The sequence below is a fragment of the Salvelinus namaycush genome, chromosome 10, assembly GCF_016432855.1.
Source record: "Salvelinus namaycush isolate Seneca chromosome 10, SaNama_1.0, whole genome shotgun sequence".
Classification (NCBI taxonomy): Eukaryota; Metazoa; Chordata; class Actinopteri; order Salmoniformes; family Salmonidae; genus Salvelinus; species Salvelinus namaycush.
In genome coordinates, this window is record NC_052316.1 from 29689505 (window position 1) to 29710302 (window position 20798).

General features: G+C 45.2%; 1 protein-coding gene across 4 annotated transcripts; it reads left to right on the plus strand.

Annotated features, from left to right (window-relative positions):
* Window positions 1-355: 355 nt before the first annotated feature.
* LOC120054949 (histone H2A deubiquitinase MYSM1-like) lies at window positions 356-16540 on the plus strand. 4 transcript variants are annotated; one of them, XM_039002722.1, is made up of 16 exons: window positions 356-412; window positions 5235-5310; window positions 5397-5461; window positions 5571-5651; window positions 5780-5864; window positions 5939-6037; window positions 6291-6994; window positions 7075-7205; window positions 7329-7429; window positions 11018-11175; window positions 11286-11391; window positions 11503-11577; window positions 14620-14808; window positions 14979-15108; window positions 15276-15439; window positions 15608-16540. In XM_039002722.1, the coding sequence occupies exons 1-16, from the start codon at window positions 357-359 to the stop codon at window positions 15977-15979; spliced, it is 2592 nt and encodes an 863-aa protein (XP_038858650.1). In that variant the 5' UTR covers window position 356; the 3' UTR covers window positions 15980-16540. The 4 variants fall into 4 exon arrangements, with proteins under 4 accessions (XP_038858650.1, XP_038858651.1, XP_038858653.1 ...); XM_039002724.1 differs by lacking the exon at window positions 5397-5461 and having other exon boundaries at window positions 396-412; XM_039002723.1 differs by lacking the exons at window positions 5235-5310; window positions 5397-5461.
* The last annotated feature ends 4258 nt before the right edge of the window (window positions 16541-20798 follow it).

Below are 20798 nucleotides of genomic sequence, written 5' to 3' on the forward strand. Positions count from 1 at the left end.
GTATATGTAAATGTGTCAAATTAAAAAATTATACTTTTCTGAACATGGTGTCCTGTTGTGTCCTTTGCCTTCAAATGAGTGGTAGGAAATGAGAAGGAGCCACTTCAGACTGCAGACAGCACTGTAGATCTTTCATTTATCAGTGGTAATGAAGGAGAAGAGGTTAGGAAAGCTAAATATTTTAAAAGTATTGAGTCTCAACACTCCTTCCAAATATGTTCTCCACCGCTTGCATTGCCCAATGTGGAAAAGTGACTGTATCACACTCCCACCACTTGGTGTCGATGTCGAGGAATCCTGTCATTGTTGTGAATGAGTACACTTAGCCCCTTGTTTGAAATTTGTCTGTAGCCAACATGGCGGACGAGCTGGACGTTGATATCGAAGGAGACGAATATGACGCTAAATTGGGGTAAGAGCGTTTTTTTTGTGTTTCATTGATGGGCTAAAAGTCATTAATATAACGTTTAAACGATATTTTGGCGATTCAGAGAACCAAAGCCAGTTAAATAAAAAATAACCGTTTGGACACGCAAAAGACATGGCTAGCACGGTAACTAGCTGCTAACGTTAGCTGATGACAACAGGTCGCTTGATCAGTACATTATTTTAGCTAGTTAATTTAACATGTAATGGTCGCCCCCTTCGACTACCAAACAACGTCGTAGAGACAAATTTCAAAGAGACTGATGTGGCTCCAGTCATCTATCTGCCTCAGCCACGTGAAACCTGACACTCATGACACGCCCACTCCACTGTCTTTGCTGCAGCAGTTCTTTTTTGATAGAACAGGGATGGTTTTTACTACTCTTCCTGGTGTCCACATACAATATGACAGAATACAGTACATCTATGCTGTGTTCATGTGCTAGTCGGAACTAGGAAACTCTGAAATTTCCTACTTGATAACTGGGTGTAGTTATTAGACACCAAGTTAGCAAGCATAGATGTACTGCATTCACCAGCCCACAAATAAATAACAACATTAGAACCAACAAATTCCCTACTGACAGTTGCATGCATACAATACATAAGCACATATGTATATGTTGTCCTTGTTATCAAATAAAATTTTATTGGTTGCATACACATATTTTACGGATGTAATTGCAGGTACAGCGAAATGCTTAAGTTTCTAGCTCCAACAGTGCAGTAATACCTAACAATAAAAAACAATGCACACAAATCCCTCAAATTTTTGAAATTATGAAATATCAAAACAAACAATGCCCGAGCATTATACACACTTACACACATACATGCATACATGCATACATACATACATACATACAGTACATACAGTACCAGACACGCACACTTATTTAAGGGTTTTTCTAAATGTTTTACTATTTTCTAAATTGTAGAATAATAGTGAAGACATCAAAACTATGAAGTAGCACATGGAATCATGTAGTAACCAAAAAAGTGTTAATCAAATCAAAATATGTTGTATTTGAGATTCTTCAAAGTAGCCACCCTTTGCCTTGACAGCTTTGCACACTCTTGGCATTCTCTCAACCAGTTTCACCTGAAATCATTTTCCAACAGTCTTGAAGGAGTTCCCACATTTTCTGTGCACTTGTTAGCTACTTTTCCTTCACTCTGCGGTCCAACTCATCCCAAACCATCTCAATTGGGTTGAGGTCGGGTGATTGTGGAGGCCAGGTCATCTGATGCAGCACTCCATCACTCTCCTTGGTCAAATAGCCCTTACACAGCCTGGAGGTGTGTTGGGTCATTGTCCTGTTGAAAACAAATGATAGTCCCATGAAGCGCAAACCAGATGGGATGGCGTATCGCTGTAGAATTCTGTTGTAGCCATACTGGTTAAGTGTGCCTTGAATTCTAAATTAATCACAGACAGTGTCACCAGCAAAGCATCCCCACACCATCACAACTCCTCCATACTTCACGGTGGGAACCACACATGCGGAGATCCGTTCACCTACTCGACATCTCACAAATACACAGCGGTTGGAACCAGAAATCTCAAATTTGAACTCATCAGACCAAAGGACAGAATTCCACCGGTCTAATGTCCATTGCTTGTGTTTCTTGCCCCAAGTTAGTCTCTTCTTATTATTGGTGTCCTTTAGTAGTGGTTTCTTTGCAGTAATTCGACCATGAAGGCCTGATGCATGCAGTCTCTCCTGAACAGTTGATGTTGAGATGTCTGTTACTTGAACTCTGTGAAGCATTTATTTGGGCTGCAATTTCTGAGGCTGGTAACTCGAATGAACTTATCCTCTGCAGCAGAGGTAACTTTGGGTCTTCCTTTCCTGTGGCGGTCCTCATGAGAGCCAGTTTCATCATAGCGCTTGATTGTTTTTGCGACTGCACTTGAAGACTCCTTCAAAGTTCTTGAAATGTTCCGGATTGACTGACCTTCATGTCTTAAATGAATGATGGACTGTCGTTTCTCTTTGCTTGTTTGAGCTGTTCTTGCCATAATATGGACTTGGTCTTTTACCAAAAAGGGCTATCTTCTGTATACCACTCCTACCTTGTCACAACACACTTGATTGGCTCATTCGCATTAAGGAGGAATGAAATTCCACAAATTAACTTTACCAAGGCACACTTGTTAATTGAATTGCATTCCAGGTGACTACCTCATGAAGCTGGTTGAGAGAATGCCAAGAGTCTGCAAAGCTGTCATCAAGGCAAAGGGTGGCTACTTTGATGAATCTAAAATGTGTTTTTTGAACACTTTTTTGGTTAGTACATGATTCTATATGTTTTATTTCATAGTTGTGATGTCTTCACTATTATTCTACAATCTAGAAAATAGTAAAAATAAAGAAAAACCCTTGAATGAGTATGTGTCCAAAACTTTTACTGGTACTGTGTGTATACAGTTGAAGTCGGAAGTTTACTTACGCAGCCAAATACATTTAAACTCAGTTTTTCACAATTCCTGACATTTGATCCTAGTAAAAATTCCCTGTCTTAGGTCAGTTAGGATCAGCACTTTATTTTAAGAATGTGAAATGTCAGAATAATAGTAGTGATTTATTTCAGCTTTTATTTATTTCATCACATTCCCAGTGGGTCAGAAGTTTACATACACTCAATTAGTATTTGGTAGCATTGCCTTTAAATTGTTTAACTTGGGTCAAACGTTTCGGGTAGCCTTCCACAAGCTTCCCACAATAAGTTGGGTGAATTTTGACCCATTCCTCATGACAGAGCTGGTGTAACTGAGTTGTAGGCCTCCTTGCTCGCACACGATTTTTCAGTTCTGCCCACAAATTGTCTATAGGATTGAGGTCAGGGCTTTGTGATGGCCACTCCAATACCTTGACTTTGTTGTCCTTAAGCCCTTTTGCCACAACTTTGGAAGTATGCTTGGGGTCATTGTCCATTTGGAAGACCCATTTGCGACCAAGCTTTAACTTCCTGACTGATGTCTTGAGATGTTGCTTCAATATATCCACATAATTGTCATTCCTCATGATGCCATCTATTTTGTGAAGTGCACCAGTCCCTCCTTCAGCAAAGCACCCCCACAACATGATGCTGCCACCCCCGTGCTTCACGGTTGGTATGGTGTTCTTCGGCTTGCAAGCCTCCCCCTTTTGCCTCCAAACATAATGATGGTCATTATGACCAAACAGTTCTATTTTTGTTTCATCAGACCAGAGGACATTTCTCCAAAAAGTATGATCTTTGTCCCCATGTGCAGTTGCAAACCGTAGTCTGGCTTTAATATGGCGGTTTTGGAGCAGTGGCTTCTTCCTTGCTGAGCGGCCTTTCAGGTTATGTCGATATAGCCACAGTAAAACGAGTCCTATAGATACTTTTGTGCCTGTTTCCTCCAGCATCTTCACAAGTTCCTTTGCTGTTGTTCTGGGATTGATTTGCACTTTTCGCACCAAAGTACGTTCAACTCTAGGAGACAGAACGAGTCTCCTTCCTGAGCGGTATGATGGCTGCATGGTCCCATGGTGTTCATACTTGCGTACTATTGTTTGTACAGATGAACGTGGTACCTTCAGGCGTTTGGAAATTGCTCCCAAGGATGAACCAGACTTGTGGAGGTCTACAACAACCCAGCAGCAGGACCGCTACCTCCGCCTTTGTGCAAGGAGGAGCACTGCCAGAGCCCTGCAAAATGACCTCCAGCAGGCCACAAATGTGCATGTGTCAGCATATGGTCTCACAAGGGGTCTGAGGATCTCATCTCGGTACCTAATGGCAGTCAGGCTACCTCTGGCGAGCACATGGAGGGCTGTGCGGCCCCACAAAGAAATGCCACCCCACACCATGACTGACCCACCGCCAAACCGGTCATGCTGGAGGATGTTGCAGGCAGCAGAACATTCTCCACAGCGTCTCCAGACTCTGTCACATCTGTCACATGTGCTCAGTCTGAACCTGCTTTCATCTGTGAAGAGCACAGGGCGCCAGTGGCGAATTTGCCAATCTTGGTGTTCTCTGGCAAATGCCAAACGTCCTGCACGGTGTTGGGCTGTAAGCACAACCCCCACCTGTGGACGTCGGGCCCTCATACCACCCTCATGGAGTCTGTTTCTGACCGTTTGAGCAGACACATGCACATTTGTGGCCTGCTGCAGGTCATTTTGCAGGGCCCTGGCAGTGCTCCTCCTTGCACAATGGCGGAGGTAGCGGTCCTGCTGCTGGGTTGTTGCCCTCCTACGGCCTCCTCCACGTCTCCTGATGTACTGGCCTGTCTCCTGGTAGCGCCTCCATGCTCTGGACACTACGCTGACAGACACAGCAAACCTTCTTGCCACAGCTCGCATTGATGTGCCATCCTGGATGAGCTGCACTACCTGAGCCACTTGTGTGGGTTGTAGACTCCGTCTCATGCTACCACTAGAGTGAAAGCACCGCCAGCATTCAAAAGTGACCAAAACATCAGTCAGGAAGCATAGGAACTGAGAAGTGGTCTGTGGTCACCACCTGCAGAACCACTCCTTTATTGGGGGTGTCTTGCTAATTGCCTATAATTTCCACCTTTTGTCTATTCCATTTGCACAACAGCATGTGAAATTTATTGTCAATCAGTGTTGCTTCCTAAGTGGACAGTTTGATTTCACAGAAGTGTGATTGACTTGGAGTTACATTGTGTTGTTTAAGTGTTCCCTTTATTTTTTTGAGCAGTGTATAAAGGTGTGTATGGACTGTATATGAATAGAAAAGGTGTGTACATCATTATCACATTCCTGCTAGAGTGAGAGATAATAGCTATATCATCACTTCTATGTCAGGGGCTTTGGTGAGGGAGCAGCTCTACTCCTGAACCAGTACCCGCAGTCAGCATGGAAGAACATGACTGGAGTCTTGGTAAGAAGTGTTGCTGCCAAATCAATATGCCATGATGGAAGTACTGTGTGATGGTCTTGTGTGTGTTGACTCTCTCTCCCCTGTAGCCATGGGAACTAGACAGCTCTATCAGTGCAGAGAACAGAGAGGAGAACATACTGCTGGAGGAACAGTATCCTTCTCATAGACCACACACACACCTGGGATAGATTTTGATGTGTTTGTGTGTCTGTCTTTCTTGATATAAGATGTGTTCTAGTCCTTATTAAGCACTTTTCTAGGTATTATTTGACAGGTAAAGAGATGTCCAAGAGTGTGTGGGCCAACTCACCTAACTGCAAGCCTAAACCCAAAGTGAAGAAGTGAGTCAGTTGTCCCATTTGTCCGTGTGTTGCTCTAAACCTCTTGTGAAAACGTTCACTTCCCACCCCTCTGATGTGATGTGTTGTTGCCTCTGACATGATACTGTTACTGCTGTGTTTTCACCCAGGTCTCCTGCCAAGCCTTCAGGTTCAAGCTCCTCCACAGCCACTCGCTGGTCTCAGCAGGAGAAGGAGCTGTTTGAGACAGGACTGGTACGACCCTCTCTTCTCCTCTCTTCTCCTCTCCTCACTGATCTCAGATGACACCCTACTTTTTATACCCCCAGGCTCAGTTTGGCCGTAGATGGACTAAGATCTCCAAGCTGGTAGGCAGTCGGACCATTCTACAGGTGAAGAGCTACGCCAGACAGTACTTCAAACACAAGGTAACACTGTCCTCTAGTCGACATCTCTCCCAGCTCAGCCAACCAGGATATATTAGAGATATCCTACAGTCCCTGTCCTCTTTCACCATGTCACTCTCCCTGTCCTCTTTCACCATGTCACTCTCCCTGTCCTCTTTCACCATGTCACTCTCCCTGTCCTCTTTCACCATGTCACTCTCCCTGTCCTCTTTCACCATGTCACTCTCCCTGTCCTCTTTCACCATGTCACTCGCCCTGTCCTCTCTGCCTGCAGGCTAAATCAGAGTGCAATACTACTGCAGTGACAAGCCCTACAGCCCCGCTGGTTTTAGGCCAGGTCCCAGAGACAGGGTCAACAGTGTTCACCTCTGGCCTGTCTGTCCCCACCCACCTGTCAGCTCTGACCAACGCTGTCCGGATAGAGAGACTGGGGGACGAAGAGGAAGAGGAGGTGGACATCACTGATGACTTCAGCGATGAGGGAAGTAGTGGAGGAGGAAATGGAGGAGAGAGAAATATTGAGGGGAATGTTGAGGACCTCCAAGCTGGAGTTAGGACTGAGACACATGAGCCTGGAGCGCCAGAGGAGCTGGACAACCATGGAGTAACCCACCAGGTGCAACCCAACCAGACACACCCCAGGCTGGAAGAGACGGATCAGGAGCAGCCTAACTGTAGCCCCCCATCTGCCCTCACAGCTCCCTGCCCAGCAGAGCAGGCACCCAGCGGACAGTGTGAGGGGGGAACTGCTGAGCCCCTGAGGGACCCAGTGGAGTCTGAAGAGGAGACAGGGGGGTCTGGGTGGCAAGGGGAGGAGTTTGAAGAGGAGGAGCTTACAGCCCCCGAGCAGGAAGCGGAGCTGGACCTGGCGACTATCACTGAGGAGGAGAAACGAGCTATCCCAGAATTCTTTGAGGGACGGCCATCCAAAACCCCAGAGAGATACCTGAGGATCAGGAACTACATGCTGGACCAATGGTACACACTCACACAATCACAACCAATCAGAGACATCAAGGTTTCACTTTCAACATGCTTTTTGTGTTTGTTTGTCTCAGGTTGAAGAGTAAGCCCAAGTACTTGAACAAGACGTCAGTGCGTCCTGGTCTGAAGAACTGTGGAGATGTCAACTGTATCGGCAGAATACACACCTACCTGGAGCTGATAGGAGGCATCAACTTCAACTGTGGTAACTAGGACTCACTACTAGTGTGGTTCTCTCATTCTTTTTCTCAGTCTATCTTTCTTGGTTATGCAAATCTTTCTGATTTGTCTGATCTACCTGTCTATTCTCTCCACTCTTCCCCTCCAGATCAGGCAGTGTATAACCGTCCCAGGGTGGTGGATCGTTCTAAACCCAGAGAGAGCCGAGACACTCTGGAATACCAGCTGGCCCAAAGACTACAGAGCATGGTGAGTCAACCCCTGACCTCTGTAACCTCTGACCCCCTACTGTATCCCAGACCCCTCTAGCTGGTCCAGACAATAGAGCATTGTGAGAGAACACCTATCAATGTCAGGTATTTGTCAGGCCTAGGTTGGTCATTTATATTTGGTTTATTAAAGATTGAATCTACATTTAGGGAAACAGCTGCAGTTTGCCTCAGCACATTTGTTATTGTTTTGTTGATGAAATGGAGGAGAGGAGCGTCAGGCAGCGTGGGAAAAATATTTTCAGTTCATATTGTGCTGTTCTATCCATAGACATTAAAACCAGTAGCTAGTAATATCGCTGACGTCATCCACGTGTCCCTATGGAAAACTTCCAATGGCGCATGCAGCTGGAAGTATTTGAATTTGAAGCGTGCCATATTGCTGAATGGGGCTGAATGGCACCAACAAGTCGCTAAGGATCATGGTGAAAGTGGCCGTAACTAGCAAAGGATTATGGTCGATTTAGGCGTTTTCATCCTGCCTGAGAGTCAACTCTATGCTGCCGGCCCGTGATTGGTCTGTCAGCACGTGGTCCTGTGTGAGCTCCACACCCAGCAATGCAGTAATCAATATAGCACAAAAAGTAACACAAGGTAGAATACAAACACAAAAAATGTAAATCAGAAGAACTCGAGAAAGTAAGAAGCTATATACAGGGTCAGTTCCAATACTATATTTACAGTGTGCAGGGATACTGGAGTGATAGAGGTAGATACACTATATATACAGAATTATGTAGACATCCCTTCAAATTAGTGGATTCGGCTATTTCAGCCACACCTGTTGCTGACAGGTGTATAAAATCGAGCACACAGCAATCTCCATAGAATACATTGGCAGTAGAATGACCTTACTGAAGAGCTCAGTGACTTTCAACGTGGCACCGTCATAGGATGCCACCTTTCCAAGTCTGTTCGTCAATTTTCTGCCCTGCTAGAGCTGCGCCTGTCAACTGTAAGTGCTGTTATTGTGAAGTGGAAACGTATAGGATCATCAACTGCTCAGCCGCGAAGTGGTAGGCCACACAAGCTCACATTGCAGGACCGGCGAGTGCTGAAGCGTGCAGCGCGTAATAATCAGTTGCATCACTCGCTACAGAGTTCCAAACTGCCTCTGGAAGCAACATTAGGACAAGAACTGTTCGTCTAGAGTGGGTTTCCATGGCCGAGCAGCTGCACACAAGCCTAAGATCACCATGCGCAATGCCAAGCGTCGGCTGGAGTGGTGTAAAGTTCGCCTTCATTGGACTATGGAGCAGTGGAGAAACGTGTTCTCTGGAGTGATGATTCACGCTTCACCATCTGGCAGTCTGACGGACGAATCTGGGTTTGGTTGATGCCCGTAGAACGCTACCTGCCCCAATGCATAGTGCCAACTGTAAAGTTTGTTTTTCATGGTTCGGGCTAGTCCCCTTAGTTCCAGTGAAGGTAAATATTAACGCTACAGCATAGAATGACAGTCTTGAAAATGCTATGCTTCCAACATTGTGGCAACAGTTTGGGGAAGGCCCTTTCCTGTTTCAGCATGACAATGCCCCCGCGCATGAAGCGAGGTCCATACAGAAATGGTTTGACGAGATCGGTATGGAAGAACTTGACTGGCCTGCACAGAGCCCTGACCTCAACCCCATTGAACACCTTTGGGATTAATTGAAACGCCGACTGTGAGCCAGACCTAATCGCCCAACCTTAGTGCCCGACCTCACCAATGCTCTTGTAGCTGAATGGAAGCAAGTCCCTGCAGAAATGTTCCAACATCGAGTGGAAAACCTCCCCAGAAGAGTGGAGGCTGTTATAGCAGCAAAGGGGGGACCAACTCCATATTAATACCCATGATTTTGGAATGAGATGTTCGACGAGCAGGTGTCCACATACTTTTGGTCATGTAGTGTATGTATAGGGGTAAGGTAACTAGGCATCAGGGATATTTGATAAACAGAGTAGCAGCGTGAATTAATATTTTATGTGAGTGTTTGTGCATTTGTATAGTCAGTATAAATGTGTGTGCATGTTATGTGTGTTGGAGTGTGTAGAGCCCTGTGAGTGTGCATAGAGACAGTATAAAATACAATGGTCAACACAGATAGTCTATGTAGCCATTCTGTTAGCTATTTAGCAGTCTTATGGATAGAAGCTGTTCCGGAGCCTGTTGGTGTCAGACTTGATGCACCAGTACCGCTTGCCTTGAGGAAGCAGAGAGAACAGCCTATGGCTTGGTGGCTGGAGTTTTTGACAATTTTTAGGGCCTTCCTTTCACACCGCCTGATATAGATGTCCTGGATGGCAGGGAGCTCGCCCCAATGTTGTACTGGGCTGTCCGCACCACCTTCTGTTGCTCCATATGATCGAGGACGGTGCTGTTGCCATACCAAGCAGTGATGCAGCCGGTTAAGATGTTCTCAATGGTGCAGCTGTACAACATTTTGAGGGCCTATGCCAAACCTTCTCAATGCTATGAGGGGAAGAGGAGCTGTCACTCCCTCTTCACTACTCTGCGCGTGTGAGTGCATCATTTTAAGTCCTTAGGGATTTGGACACCCAGGACCTTGAAGTTCTCAACCCGCTCCACTGTAGCCCCGTTGATGTAGATGAGGGCGTGGTCTTTGTCTTACTGACATTGAGGGAGAGGTTGTTGTCCCGGCACCAAACTTCCATGTCACTGACCTCCTCCCTGTAGGCTGTCTCCTCGTCGCCGGGGCTCAGGCCTACAACCGTTGTGTTGTCAGCAAACTTGATGATGGTGTTGGAGTCGGGCGTGGCCACGCAGTCCGGTGAACAGGGAGTACAGGAGGGGACTGAGCACACACCCCCGTGGGGTTCCCGTGTTGATGGTCAGCGTGGCGGAGGTGATGTTGCCTACCCTCACCACCTGGTGTCGGCCTGTCAGGAAATCCAGGATCCAGTTGCAGAGGGAGGTCTTCAGTCCCAGGTGCCGAGCTTGGAGGGGACAATGGTGTTGAACGTTAAGCTGTAATCAATGAACAGCATTCTCACAAAGGTATTCCTCTTATCTAGGTGGGTTAGGGACATATGGAGTGCAATTAATATGGGGCGGCAGGGTACCCTAGTGGTTAGAGCGTTGGACTAGTAACCGAAAGGTTGCAAGTTCGAATCCCCGCGCTGACAAGGTACAAATCTGTTCTGCCCCTGAACAGGCAGTTAACCCACTGTTCCTAGGCTGTCATTGAAAATAAGAATTTGTTCTTAACTGACTTGCCTAGTTAAATAAAGATAAAATATCAAAATGAGATTGCGCCATCTATGGATCTGTTGGGCGGTATGCAAATTGTGGGTCTAGGGTGTCTGGGATGATGTGTGCCATAACCAGTCTTTCAAAGAACTTCATTATTACAGATGTAAGTGCTACAGGGTGGTAGTAATTGTGACGTGAAGCCTTGTGAGTGTTGACCTGATTTAATGTCGGCCTCGGAGAGAGCGAGATCGCCCAGTCCTCTGGATCGATGGGGGCCCTCGCGCACGGTTCGGTGTTATTGTCGAAGTGTGCATAAAATGAGGCATCTGTGACCTGTTATAGCTGTATGACATGTTGATTGGTTGTGTGTCGTAGCGAACCAGGAAGCGTCGTGTGAGGGACGTGTGGGGGAACTGGCGTGACGCTAAAGACCTGGAGGGACAGACATACGAGCACCTGAGTGCAGAGGAGCTAGCCCTGAGGAGAGAGATGAGGAGACCGCATAAACCCTGTAAGGTCTCCAGGCACAGAGGGTGAGTGGGTGGTGTATACTACCAATGATGTCTGTGTGTTGTCAACACTGGATCCTTAGAAATGTGTACTGTAAATTACATGCATTAAAAGTCTCTTTCTCCATTATCAGGTTGCTTGATCCGTTCCAGCTGATTCCGTGTCGTGTGTTTGGAAAGGAAAGGCAGGAGCCCTTTCAGGTGATGGTGTGTGCCGAGGCTCTCCTCATCATGGACATGGTAGGTACACACATCTACACGTATTTAATAAAGCAACAATGTTCACACATGAACACACAGACAGAGCTATGGGTTGTTTACCAAGGTCTTAGTGTTTGTATTTTTACCCAGCATGCCCATGTGTCGATGGGTGAGGTCATCGGGCTACTGGGAGGATCCTACAGCGAGGGAGACAAAGTCCTGAAGGTGAGACTACCACCTCATGATGATGATGTTGATAAAGAAAATGCTAATAACACTAGTCTATCCTGTGTCCTACAGTGCATTCAGACAGTATTCGGACCCCTTGACTTTTTCCACATTTTGTTACGTTACAGCCTTATTCTAAAATGGATTAAAAAATAATAATAATCCTCAATCTACAGAAAATACTGCATAATGACAGTGAAAACAGGTTTTTAGAAATGTTTGCAAATGTGTTGAAGTCTGAAGTGTCATACAGTTTTTCACAAATCAAATCAAATGTATTTATAAAGCCCTTCGTACATCAGCTGATATCTCAAAGTGCTGTACGGAAACCCAGCCTAAAACCCCAAACAGCAAGCAATGCAGGTGTAGAAGCACGGTGGCTAAAAACTCCCTAGAAAGGCCAAAACCTAGGAAGAAACCTAGAGAGGAACCAGGCTATGAGGGGTGGCCAGTCTGGCTGTGCCGGGTGGAGATTATAACAGAATATGGCCAAGATGTTCAAATGTTCATAAATGACCAACATGGTCAAATAATAATAATCACAGTAGTTGTCGAGGGTGCAGCAAGTCAGCACCTCAGGAGTAAATGTCAGTTGGCTTTTCATAGCTGATCATTAAGAGTATCTCTACCGCTCCTGCTGTCTCTAGAGAGTTGAAAACAGCAGGTCTGGGACAGGTAGCACGTCCAGTGAACAGATCAGGGTTCCATAGCCGCAGGCAGAACAGTTGCTGACATTTAATCCTAGTAAAAATTCCCTGTCTTAGGTCAGTTAGGATCACCACTTTTATTTTTAGAATGTGAAATGTCAGAATAATAGTAGAGAGAATTATTTATTTCAGCTTTTTATTTATTTCATCACATTCCCAGTGGGTCAGAAGTTTACATACACTCAATTAGTATTTGGTAGCATTGCCTTTAAATTGTTTAACTTAGGTCAAACATTTCAGGTAGCCTTCCACAAGCTTAAATAATAAGTTGGGTGAATTTTGGCCCATTCCTCCTGACAGAGCTGGTGTAACTGAGGCAGGTTTGTAGGCCTCCTTGCTCGCACACACTTTTTCAGTTCTGCCCACACATTTTCTATAGGATTGAGGTCAGGGCTTTGTGATGGCCACTCCAATACCTTGACTTTGTTGTCCTTAAGCCATTTTGCCACAACTTTGGAAGTATGCTTGGGGTCATTGTCCATTTGGAAGACCCATTTGTGACCAAGCTTTAACTTCCTGACTGATGTCTTGAGATGTTGCTTAAATATATCCACATAATTTTTCTGCCTCATGATGCTATCTATTTTGTGAAGTGCACCAGTCCCTCCTTCAGAAAATCACCCCCACAACATGATGCTGCCATCCCCGTGCTTCACGGTTGGGATGGTGTTCTTCGGCTTGCAAGCCTCCCCCTTTTTCCTCCAAACATAACGATGGTCATTATGGCCAAACAGTTCTATTTTTGTTTCATCAGACCAGAGGACATTTCTCCAAAAAGTACGATCTTTGTCCCCATGTGGAGTGGTTGAAAAACGAGGTTTAATGACTCAAATCTAAGTGTATGTAACCTTCCGACTTCAACCGTGTGTGTATGTCTTATTTACATAAGTATTCAGACCCTTTGCTATGAGATTTGAAATTGAGCTCAGGTGCATCCTGTTTCCATTGATCATCCTTGAGATGTTTCTACAATTTGATTGGAGTCCACCTGTGGTAAATTCAATTGATTGGACATGATTTGGAAAGGCACACACCTGTCTATATAAGGTCCAACAGTTGACAGTGCATGTCAGAGGAAAAACCAAGCCACGAGGTCGAAGGAATTGTCTGAAGCGCTCTGAGACAGGATTGTGTCGAGGCACAGGTCTGGGGAAGGGTACGAAAGAATGTCTGCAGCATTGAAGGTCCCCCAGAACACAGTGGCCTCCATCATTCTTAAATGGAAGAAGTTTGGAACCACCAAGACTCTTCCTAGAGCTGGCCGCCCGGTCAAACTGAACAATCGGGAGAGACGAGCCTTGGTCAGGGAGGTGACTAAGAACTTGGTTACTCTGACAGGGCTCCAGAGTTCCTCTGTGGAGATGGGAGAACCTTCCAGAAGGACAACCATCTCTGCAGCACTCCACCAATCAGGCATTTATGGTAGAGTGGCCAGATGGAAGCCACTCCTCAGTAAAAGGCACATGACAGCCAACTTGGAGTTTGCCAAAAGGCACTTAAAGGACTCTCAGACCATGAGAAACAAGATTCTCTTGTCTGATGAAACCAAGATTGAACTTTTTGGCCTGAATGCCAAGCGTCACATCTGGAGGAAACCTGGCACCGCTTATCACCTGGCCAATACCATCCCTACGGTAAAGCATGGTGGTGGCGGCATCATGCTGTGGGGATGTTTTTCAGCCGCAGGGACTGGGAGACTACTTAGGATCAAGGGAAAGATGAACGGAGCGAAGTACAGTGAGATCCTTGTTGAAAACCTGCTCCAGAGTGCTCAGGACCTCAGACTGGGGTGAAGGTTCAACTTCCAACAGGACAACGACCCTAAGCACACAGCCAAGACAACGCAGGAGTGGCTTCGGGACAAGTCTCTGAATATCTTTGAGTGGCCCAGCCAGAGCCCGGACTTGAACCCGATCGATCATCTCTGGAAAGAACTAAAAATAGCTGTGCAGCAACGCTCCCAAACCAACCTTACAGAGCTTGAGAGGATCTGCAGAGAAGAATGGGAGGAACTGCCTAAATACAGGTGTGCCAAGCTTGTAGCGTCATACCCAAGAAGACTTGAGGCTGTAATTACTGCCAAAGGTGCTTCAACAAAGTACTGAGTAAAGGGTCTGAATACTTATGTAAAAGTGATATTTCATTTTCTTTTATTTGCAAACATTTCTAAAAACCTGTTTTTGCTTTGTCATTATGGGGTATTGTGTGTAAATTGATGAGGACAAACACGATTTAATTAATTTTAGAATAAGGCTGTAACGTAACAAAATGTGGAAAAAGTCAAGGGGTCTGAATACTTTCCAAATGCACTCTGTGTGTGTCTATGTGCTAGATTGTTGCAGCGGAGCCGTGTAACAGTGCGAGTACAGGTCTGCAGTGTGAGATGGACCCTTTGTCTCAGACTCAGGCCTGTGAGCTGTTGTCTAGCCTGGGCTTGGCTGTAGTGGGATGGTACCACTCTCACCCCACCTTCCACCCAAACCCCTCTATACGGGATATACACACACAGGACCAGTTCCAGGTACGTGTGTGTGTGTGTGTGTGTGTGTGTGTGTGTGTGTGTGTGTGTGTGTGTGTGTGTGTGTGTGTGTGTGTGTGTGTGTGTGTGTGTGTGTGTGTGTGTGTGTGTGTGTGTGTGTGTGTGTGTGTGTGTGTGAGAAACTGTGTTCTGACTCCCTCTCTTTCTCTCAGAGTTATTTCTCTCGAGGCGGAGCCCCGTTTATTGGGATGATTGTGAGTCCGTTTGACCCTGCTAACCCCTCCCCCCGCTCCCAGACCACCTGCCTGATGGTCAGAGAGGACCAAGGACCTGGACCACAGAGTATGACACACACCTCTTAACATGACCCCTTTCACAACCTCTAATCAACTACAGGACCCCTTTCACAACCTCTAATCAACTTGGTAGAAAAATATAAATATAATAAAAAGATAGTCTGAGTGTGCATATTCATCCTCTACCTCTCCTTTCCTCCTTCCGTCTCTCAGAGCTGCCCTACAGGTTTGACTACCAGTGTTCCCAGCAGCAGCCTGACTGGAGCCAGCTGATGAGGAGGGCAGAGTGGATTATCCACAAGTATAAACACGCCCACGGCAGTGTCCAGATGGACAGGCCGTTCCGCAGGGACTCTCATCTCACCTGTCTGGAGAAGGTAGGTCACCTTGTCTCGATTCACTCTCTTACCCTGTTTCATATTGCTGTGTCACCTCTCTCTGCTGTCTGAGTTTTTCTCTTCTTTCTCTATCATCCCTGCCTCATTTCCATCTCTCAACATCTTGCTCTCTTTCTCCTCCCTGTCACACCCTCTGTCTCTATCTAGATGATGTCATCTTTAGGGAGGTATCTGGAGCCCCTGCTAGAGGAGGAGGGAGACCACTTCCTCTCCCAGATCCACACTCTGTTCCTGTCACACTTTGTTGCTGAGAAACCAAGAGACGAGGATGAGGGCGAAACCTCTGACTCCTCAGATCCAATCAACACCCATGCCTTCCCCTTCACTCAGCCAATCAACATCAGAGGAACAGACGACACAGGAACAAAGGATAACTGGGAGAATGAATCGGTCTCGCCCATTGATAGTATAGAAACGCCTAATATAGAAACCACTAACTCACACACAGCTAACCAAGAGAACTTACATCCAATGCAGTTTGGTTCTGTGTTGTTAACTGGTCATGATTATCTATTCTGAATCTAATAGATTTCTCTATATATCCAGTTTGTAATGCGGTAATCTGCAGTTAACAATAACAAAGTGTTATCCCTGCCCCTATTTCGGTAAAAAGCGCTGGGGGATGTGGCTGGAGATATGTAACCCCTCATAGACAGAGCTATGGATGCAAGTTCTGACAATCCATGATATAAAAATGATAGTTTCAACCATGTTTTGGAGCTATATAGTGTTTGTTTAAAAACATTGTAGTAAAACAAGTGTATATTTTGGGTTCTGATGGGATACAACAGTTCAAGAATCAGTGGGTACATATAAATCATTTATCGTTCCAAAAATAAATGAAGCTCTAGATTGGCCTTTTAAACCCCTTGTGTGGTGTTCATGTTTTTGTTATTCACCCAATGTTCACCGGTCTGATGGACCCACAACATTATTGGGTATTAAAACAATACAGCCATCACAATTTACGTAAAAATACTTAATACTTAGATGATGACTTAAATCAATTACAAGCAATATAGACGACATACATGGTTAATATTTGCCATTTACCTCTGCTAGATCACATTTATCAATAAAAGTGCTCTTTTTTTTTTTTTTTACCAAAATAGTTTATAATCAAGACATGGGTGGAATAAATCATGTTAATCTTGAACAAATATAAATGAAACAAGGTTTTCATCAATATTGATGTTTATGGTTTTGAACTGAACAAATTGGAAGGACACATTTTACCAAAAAGTTAAGAGCCCAATTGAACACAAATGAAGGCCGATCTACACACCACATGAGGGACAGAGTCTTACACTTGATGCATGTGTAGTGTGTCTTCCTGTCCTCCTTGTTGCTATTGGCTGCAATCTAGAATGATGAAAACACTTAGTTCAGGGATTTGACTAACATCTCACTCACATATATAGTTACAGCAGGCCAAGGTAGGAGAGTCAGACACATGCAACATCACTCACACTTCCGCTATTGGAGTTGTTGGTTCTGTAAGTCGGGTGGATGGGGCACCAGCATCCTCCTCACGATGGCTGCAGAAGCTGGGGTCCTTGGAATATGTTGCCGCCTCTAGATTTGAGGTCTCACCAATACCTTGCCCAGCTCCTGGAGTATCTCTGTTCCAATCTGGGTTCAACGCCATCCAGATGACAAACGCGTTGTACGCCGAGATGTCCAAGATGTTGAAGAATATCACAAGTGTCCAGCATAGGGTTATTTTGCAGCTGTAGCCAGTCACCAGCTTGTCTAAATTGTCCACCCCTCCTTTGGTGGCATTGTAATCCAATATGATTTCTGTTTTTTGATGTTCCTGGCCACAGATTCTCCCATCCCTATGAAGCGTACTCATGAGTACCACATTTTTGCCTTTCTTTGGCACGTAGGACACTAGGGATGTGTCGGCTGTCAACACAAACTTAGAGGAATTGACAGGCCTGTTCTGTGTATTCAACAGCTGAGGGGGAAGCTCTGGCTTGTTTTGTTCCTATACTTCCTACCATTGTCAGCTTCCTCTTGAGGAGCTCCTGTCCCAGCTTATTGCATGTGATGTTGTGGCCACGGAGTCTCTGTCACGTCCAGGACAACCTGCATCCCTTGGTTCTTCTCAGGGGCTCCTCCATCTGCCTTCCCCGTATATACTTGCAAGTTCCACGCATATGATGAAGCAGCATCACAGGCAGCCCAGACCTTGAGTCCATATTTTGCGGGTCTAGATGGTATGTACTGCCTGAAGGGGCAGTGACCCCTAAATGGCTTAAGCTGCTCATCAACAGTAACGTTGGGCCCATGGTTGTAGTACAGGGGAAGGCGGGCACCCACTTGTCCCACACTGACCTGATTGCAGCTAGATTGTCTCTGCCGCCGAGCTGATCTGGTGTCTCGGTTATCGAAGCAGATCATCTTGGAAATAATGTGGAATTTTTCCAGAGACATTGTTGCACAGAAAAGTTCTCTGCCAGTTTTTGCATCCCACAGGGATTCTGTGGATTCCCCATTGGATCTAAAAACACCAGCAATGAAAAGAACCCCAAAGTATGCATGTAAATGAGTTTGGTCCATCTCCTTCCATCTCACGCCTTCCCTCCAAATGAGTGTGCACTCAATGAAAATGTGTTCTTTTACATGTTCTTCACAGAAAATAAGCCTAGGCCAATGAGTCTCAGGTTGAACAAAATTATTAATTGTATAATTTTTCTTCTACTAAACATTGAAAATGGGTCCCACAGACCCGAACGCTACACAAGGGGTAAATATTTAAATTTTTTAGGTTCATTAGTAGGCTTACTTGATTTAGCTTGACTGGTGCGTTATGTGGAGTTTGTTTCCAAAAGGGAAAACTCTGCCTACCTGTTGCACAAGGCAAGCTAATTCAAGTCTGCCTACTGTTTTAATGGCTTTATACTGTATTTAATATTTTAAAAAACATTGCTAGAACAAGTGATGTAGCAAGTTTTTACATGTTATTTTTCATACCATATAAGTTGTATCATTCCACACCTTTGAAAAAACGGAATGATAATCAAACATTTCAATGTTTAGGTTTGCTTTATGGTGAAGTTACCTCAAGAAAAACAGAGGAAAAAATAGTTCCTGTAGTTAGTTCCTGTATCACTGTCGATAATAAAATAATAATAATAATAAAATGTGTATATTTGTAATGCATTTCATTTCCATTTATTAACACAATGAATTTGTCAAACATTAATATACACTGCAGAATGTTATATTTGACGAGACGGTCATTGACGGAACGTCCTAGCGCATGATGTCGCAGGGGGATTGCAGACACACGACACAACCATGAAAGAGAGTACACTACAGTATGGTTTAGAAGCTCTGGTTCCTCCTTTGCCAATCAGGTTTTGACTTGCAGAGGACCGTTAAAGCAAATGAAAATGCTTTGACAAGATGGATCCAAGGGGTTTGATTTGATTAGGATTCCCATTAGCCGACGCCAATGGAGACAGCTAGTCTTATGGTGCCCGACGTATAACGAAAAAGACATTACAAACAAAATACTTTACAATTTACATAATTTAAAAACACTAACATGGAATGTGTGTGTGCACCTATCAGTTACAAATACATGTCAATACATACATGCAAGTAGGTCACATGGGTGAGAGGTGTTGTGCTGTGAGGTGTTGCTTTATTTGTTTCTTTAAACCAGGTTTGCTGTTCACTTGTACTATATAAGATGGAAGGGAGTTCCATGCACTCATGGTTCTGTATAATACTGTATGTTTTCTTGAATTTGTTCTGGACCTGGGGACTGAAAAGACCCCTGGTGGCATGCCTGGTGGGGTAAGTGTGTGTGGCAGTGCTGTGTGTAAGTTGACTATGCAAACAATTTGGAATTTCCAACACATGTTTCTTATAAAAACAAGAAGTGACGCAGTCAGTCTTTCCTCAACTCTTAGCCAAGAGAAACTGGCATGCATAGTATTAATATTAGCCCTCAGAGTATGAATCATACAAAGGTAAAGTGTTGTTTACGCATGCCATTTTTATCGGTGCATCAAGACAATCTAGCTTACTTGCTAATGTTAGCGCTGCTGTGCTCTAGCTGAAAAAACTGCAAGACATGACATTGAATCTCTATTATTAGCTATAAATATGACCAGAGTTAAAAGTGGAAATCTCAGGGAAACGTTTGTGGCAATTGCAAACTAATGCCAGTTGACTGTTCTTCCATAGGCTTTCAGATGGACATTTCAGGAAGTGGTGTCTTCTCATTCAGTAGCCATGTAGTTGTTGTTTGTCTGTCTCTTCAGGAACCAACGCAGTTGCCTCCTTGCCTACCTGTCTAGAAGCTTTCAAACCGCCTTCTGCCGATAGAGACCAAGAATAACCAGGAGGACGTTGCCTCCCGAGTGGCACAGCAGTCTGAGGCACTGCATCACAGTGCTAGAGGCGTCACTGCAGATCTGGGTATGATCCCATGCTGTGTTGCAGCCGGCCGTGACCGGGAGACCCATGAGGCGGCGCACAATTGGCCCAGCGTCGTCCGGGTTAGGGAAGGGTTTGGCCGGCTGGGATGTCCGGGCGCATGCACGCCGACTTCGGTCACCACCTATATGGTGTTTCCTCCAACACATTGGTGCGGCTGGCTTCTGGGTTAAGCGATCATGTGTCAGGAAGCAGTGCGGCTTGACGGGGTCGTGTTTCGGAGGACGCATGGCTCTCGACCTTCGCCTCTCCCGAGTCTGTAGGGGAGTTGCAGCGAATGGACAAGACTGTAACTACCAATTGGATATCACGAAATTGGGGAGAAAAAGGGGTGAAAAAACAAATCAAACAGGATAACTCTACTACTCAACCAACATATGTTGGAATCTACTGCAGCATGAAACCACGAACTCAGTTTGTCAACTTCAATTGAGGCTATCTTTGTCTCAGAGACTGTATGTAAGAACAGGACTTCTCCCAGTAGGGACCCCCAGACTTGGCCCTCCTGTCAACTGTGTCTCTGTTATATGGCTGTCTCAGTGTGGACAGAACCTCTTCCATACCTCTGCTCCTCCCTGCCTTCTCCTTTAAAAAGGCTGGTACTCAAAACCCTGCAGAAGATAGTGCCTACTATACTGGGCAGGTAAGACACACACACAGATCTGAGTGTGATCTCCTTGAGTTAAGATGGATCAGATGTTGCTGCTACATGGTGTTTTTGGTGTTCGTGTCTCTAGTAGTACTACATGGTGTTTTTGGTGTCCCTGTCTCCAGTAGTACTACATGGTGTTTTTGGTGTTCGTGTCTCTAGTAGTACTACATGGTGTTTTTGGTGTCCCTGTCTCCAGTAGTACTACATGGTGTTTTTAGTGTCCCTGTCTCC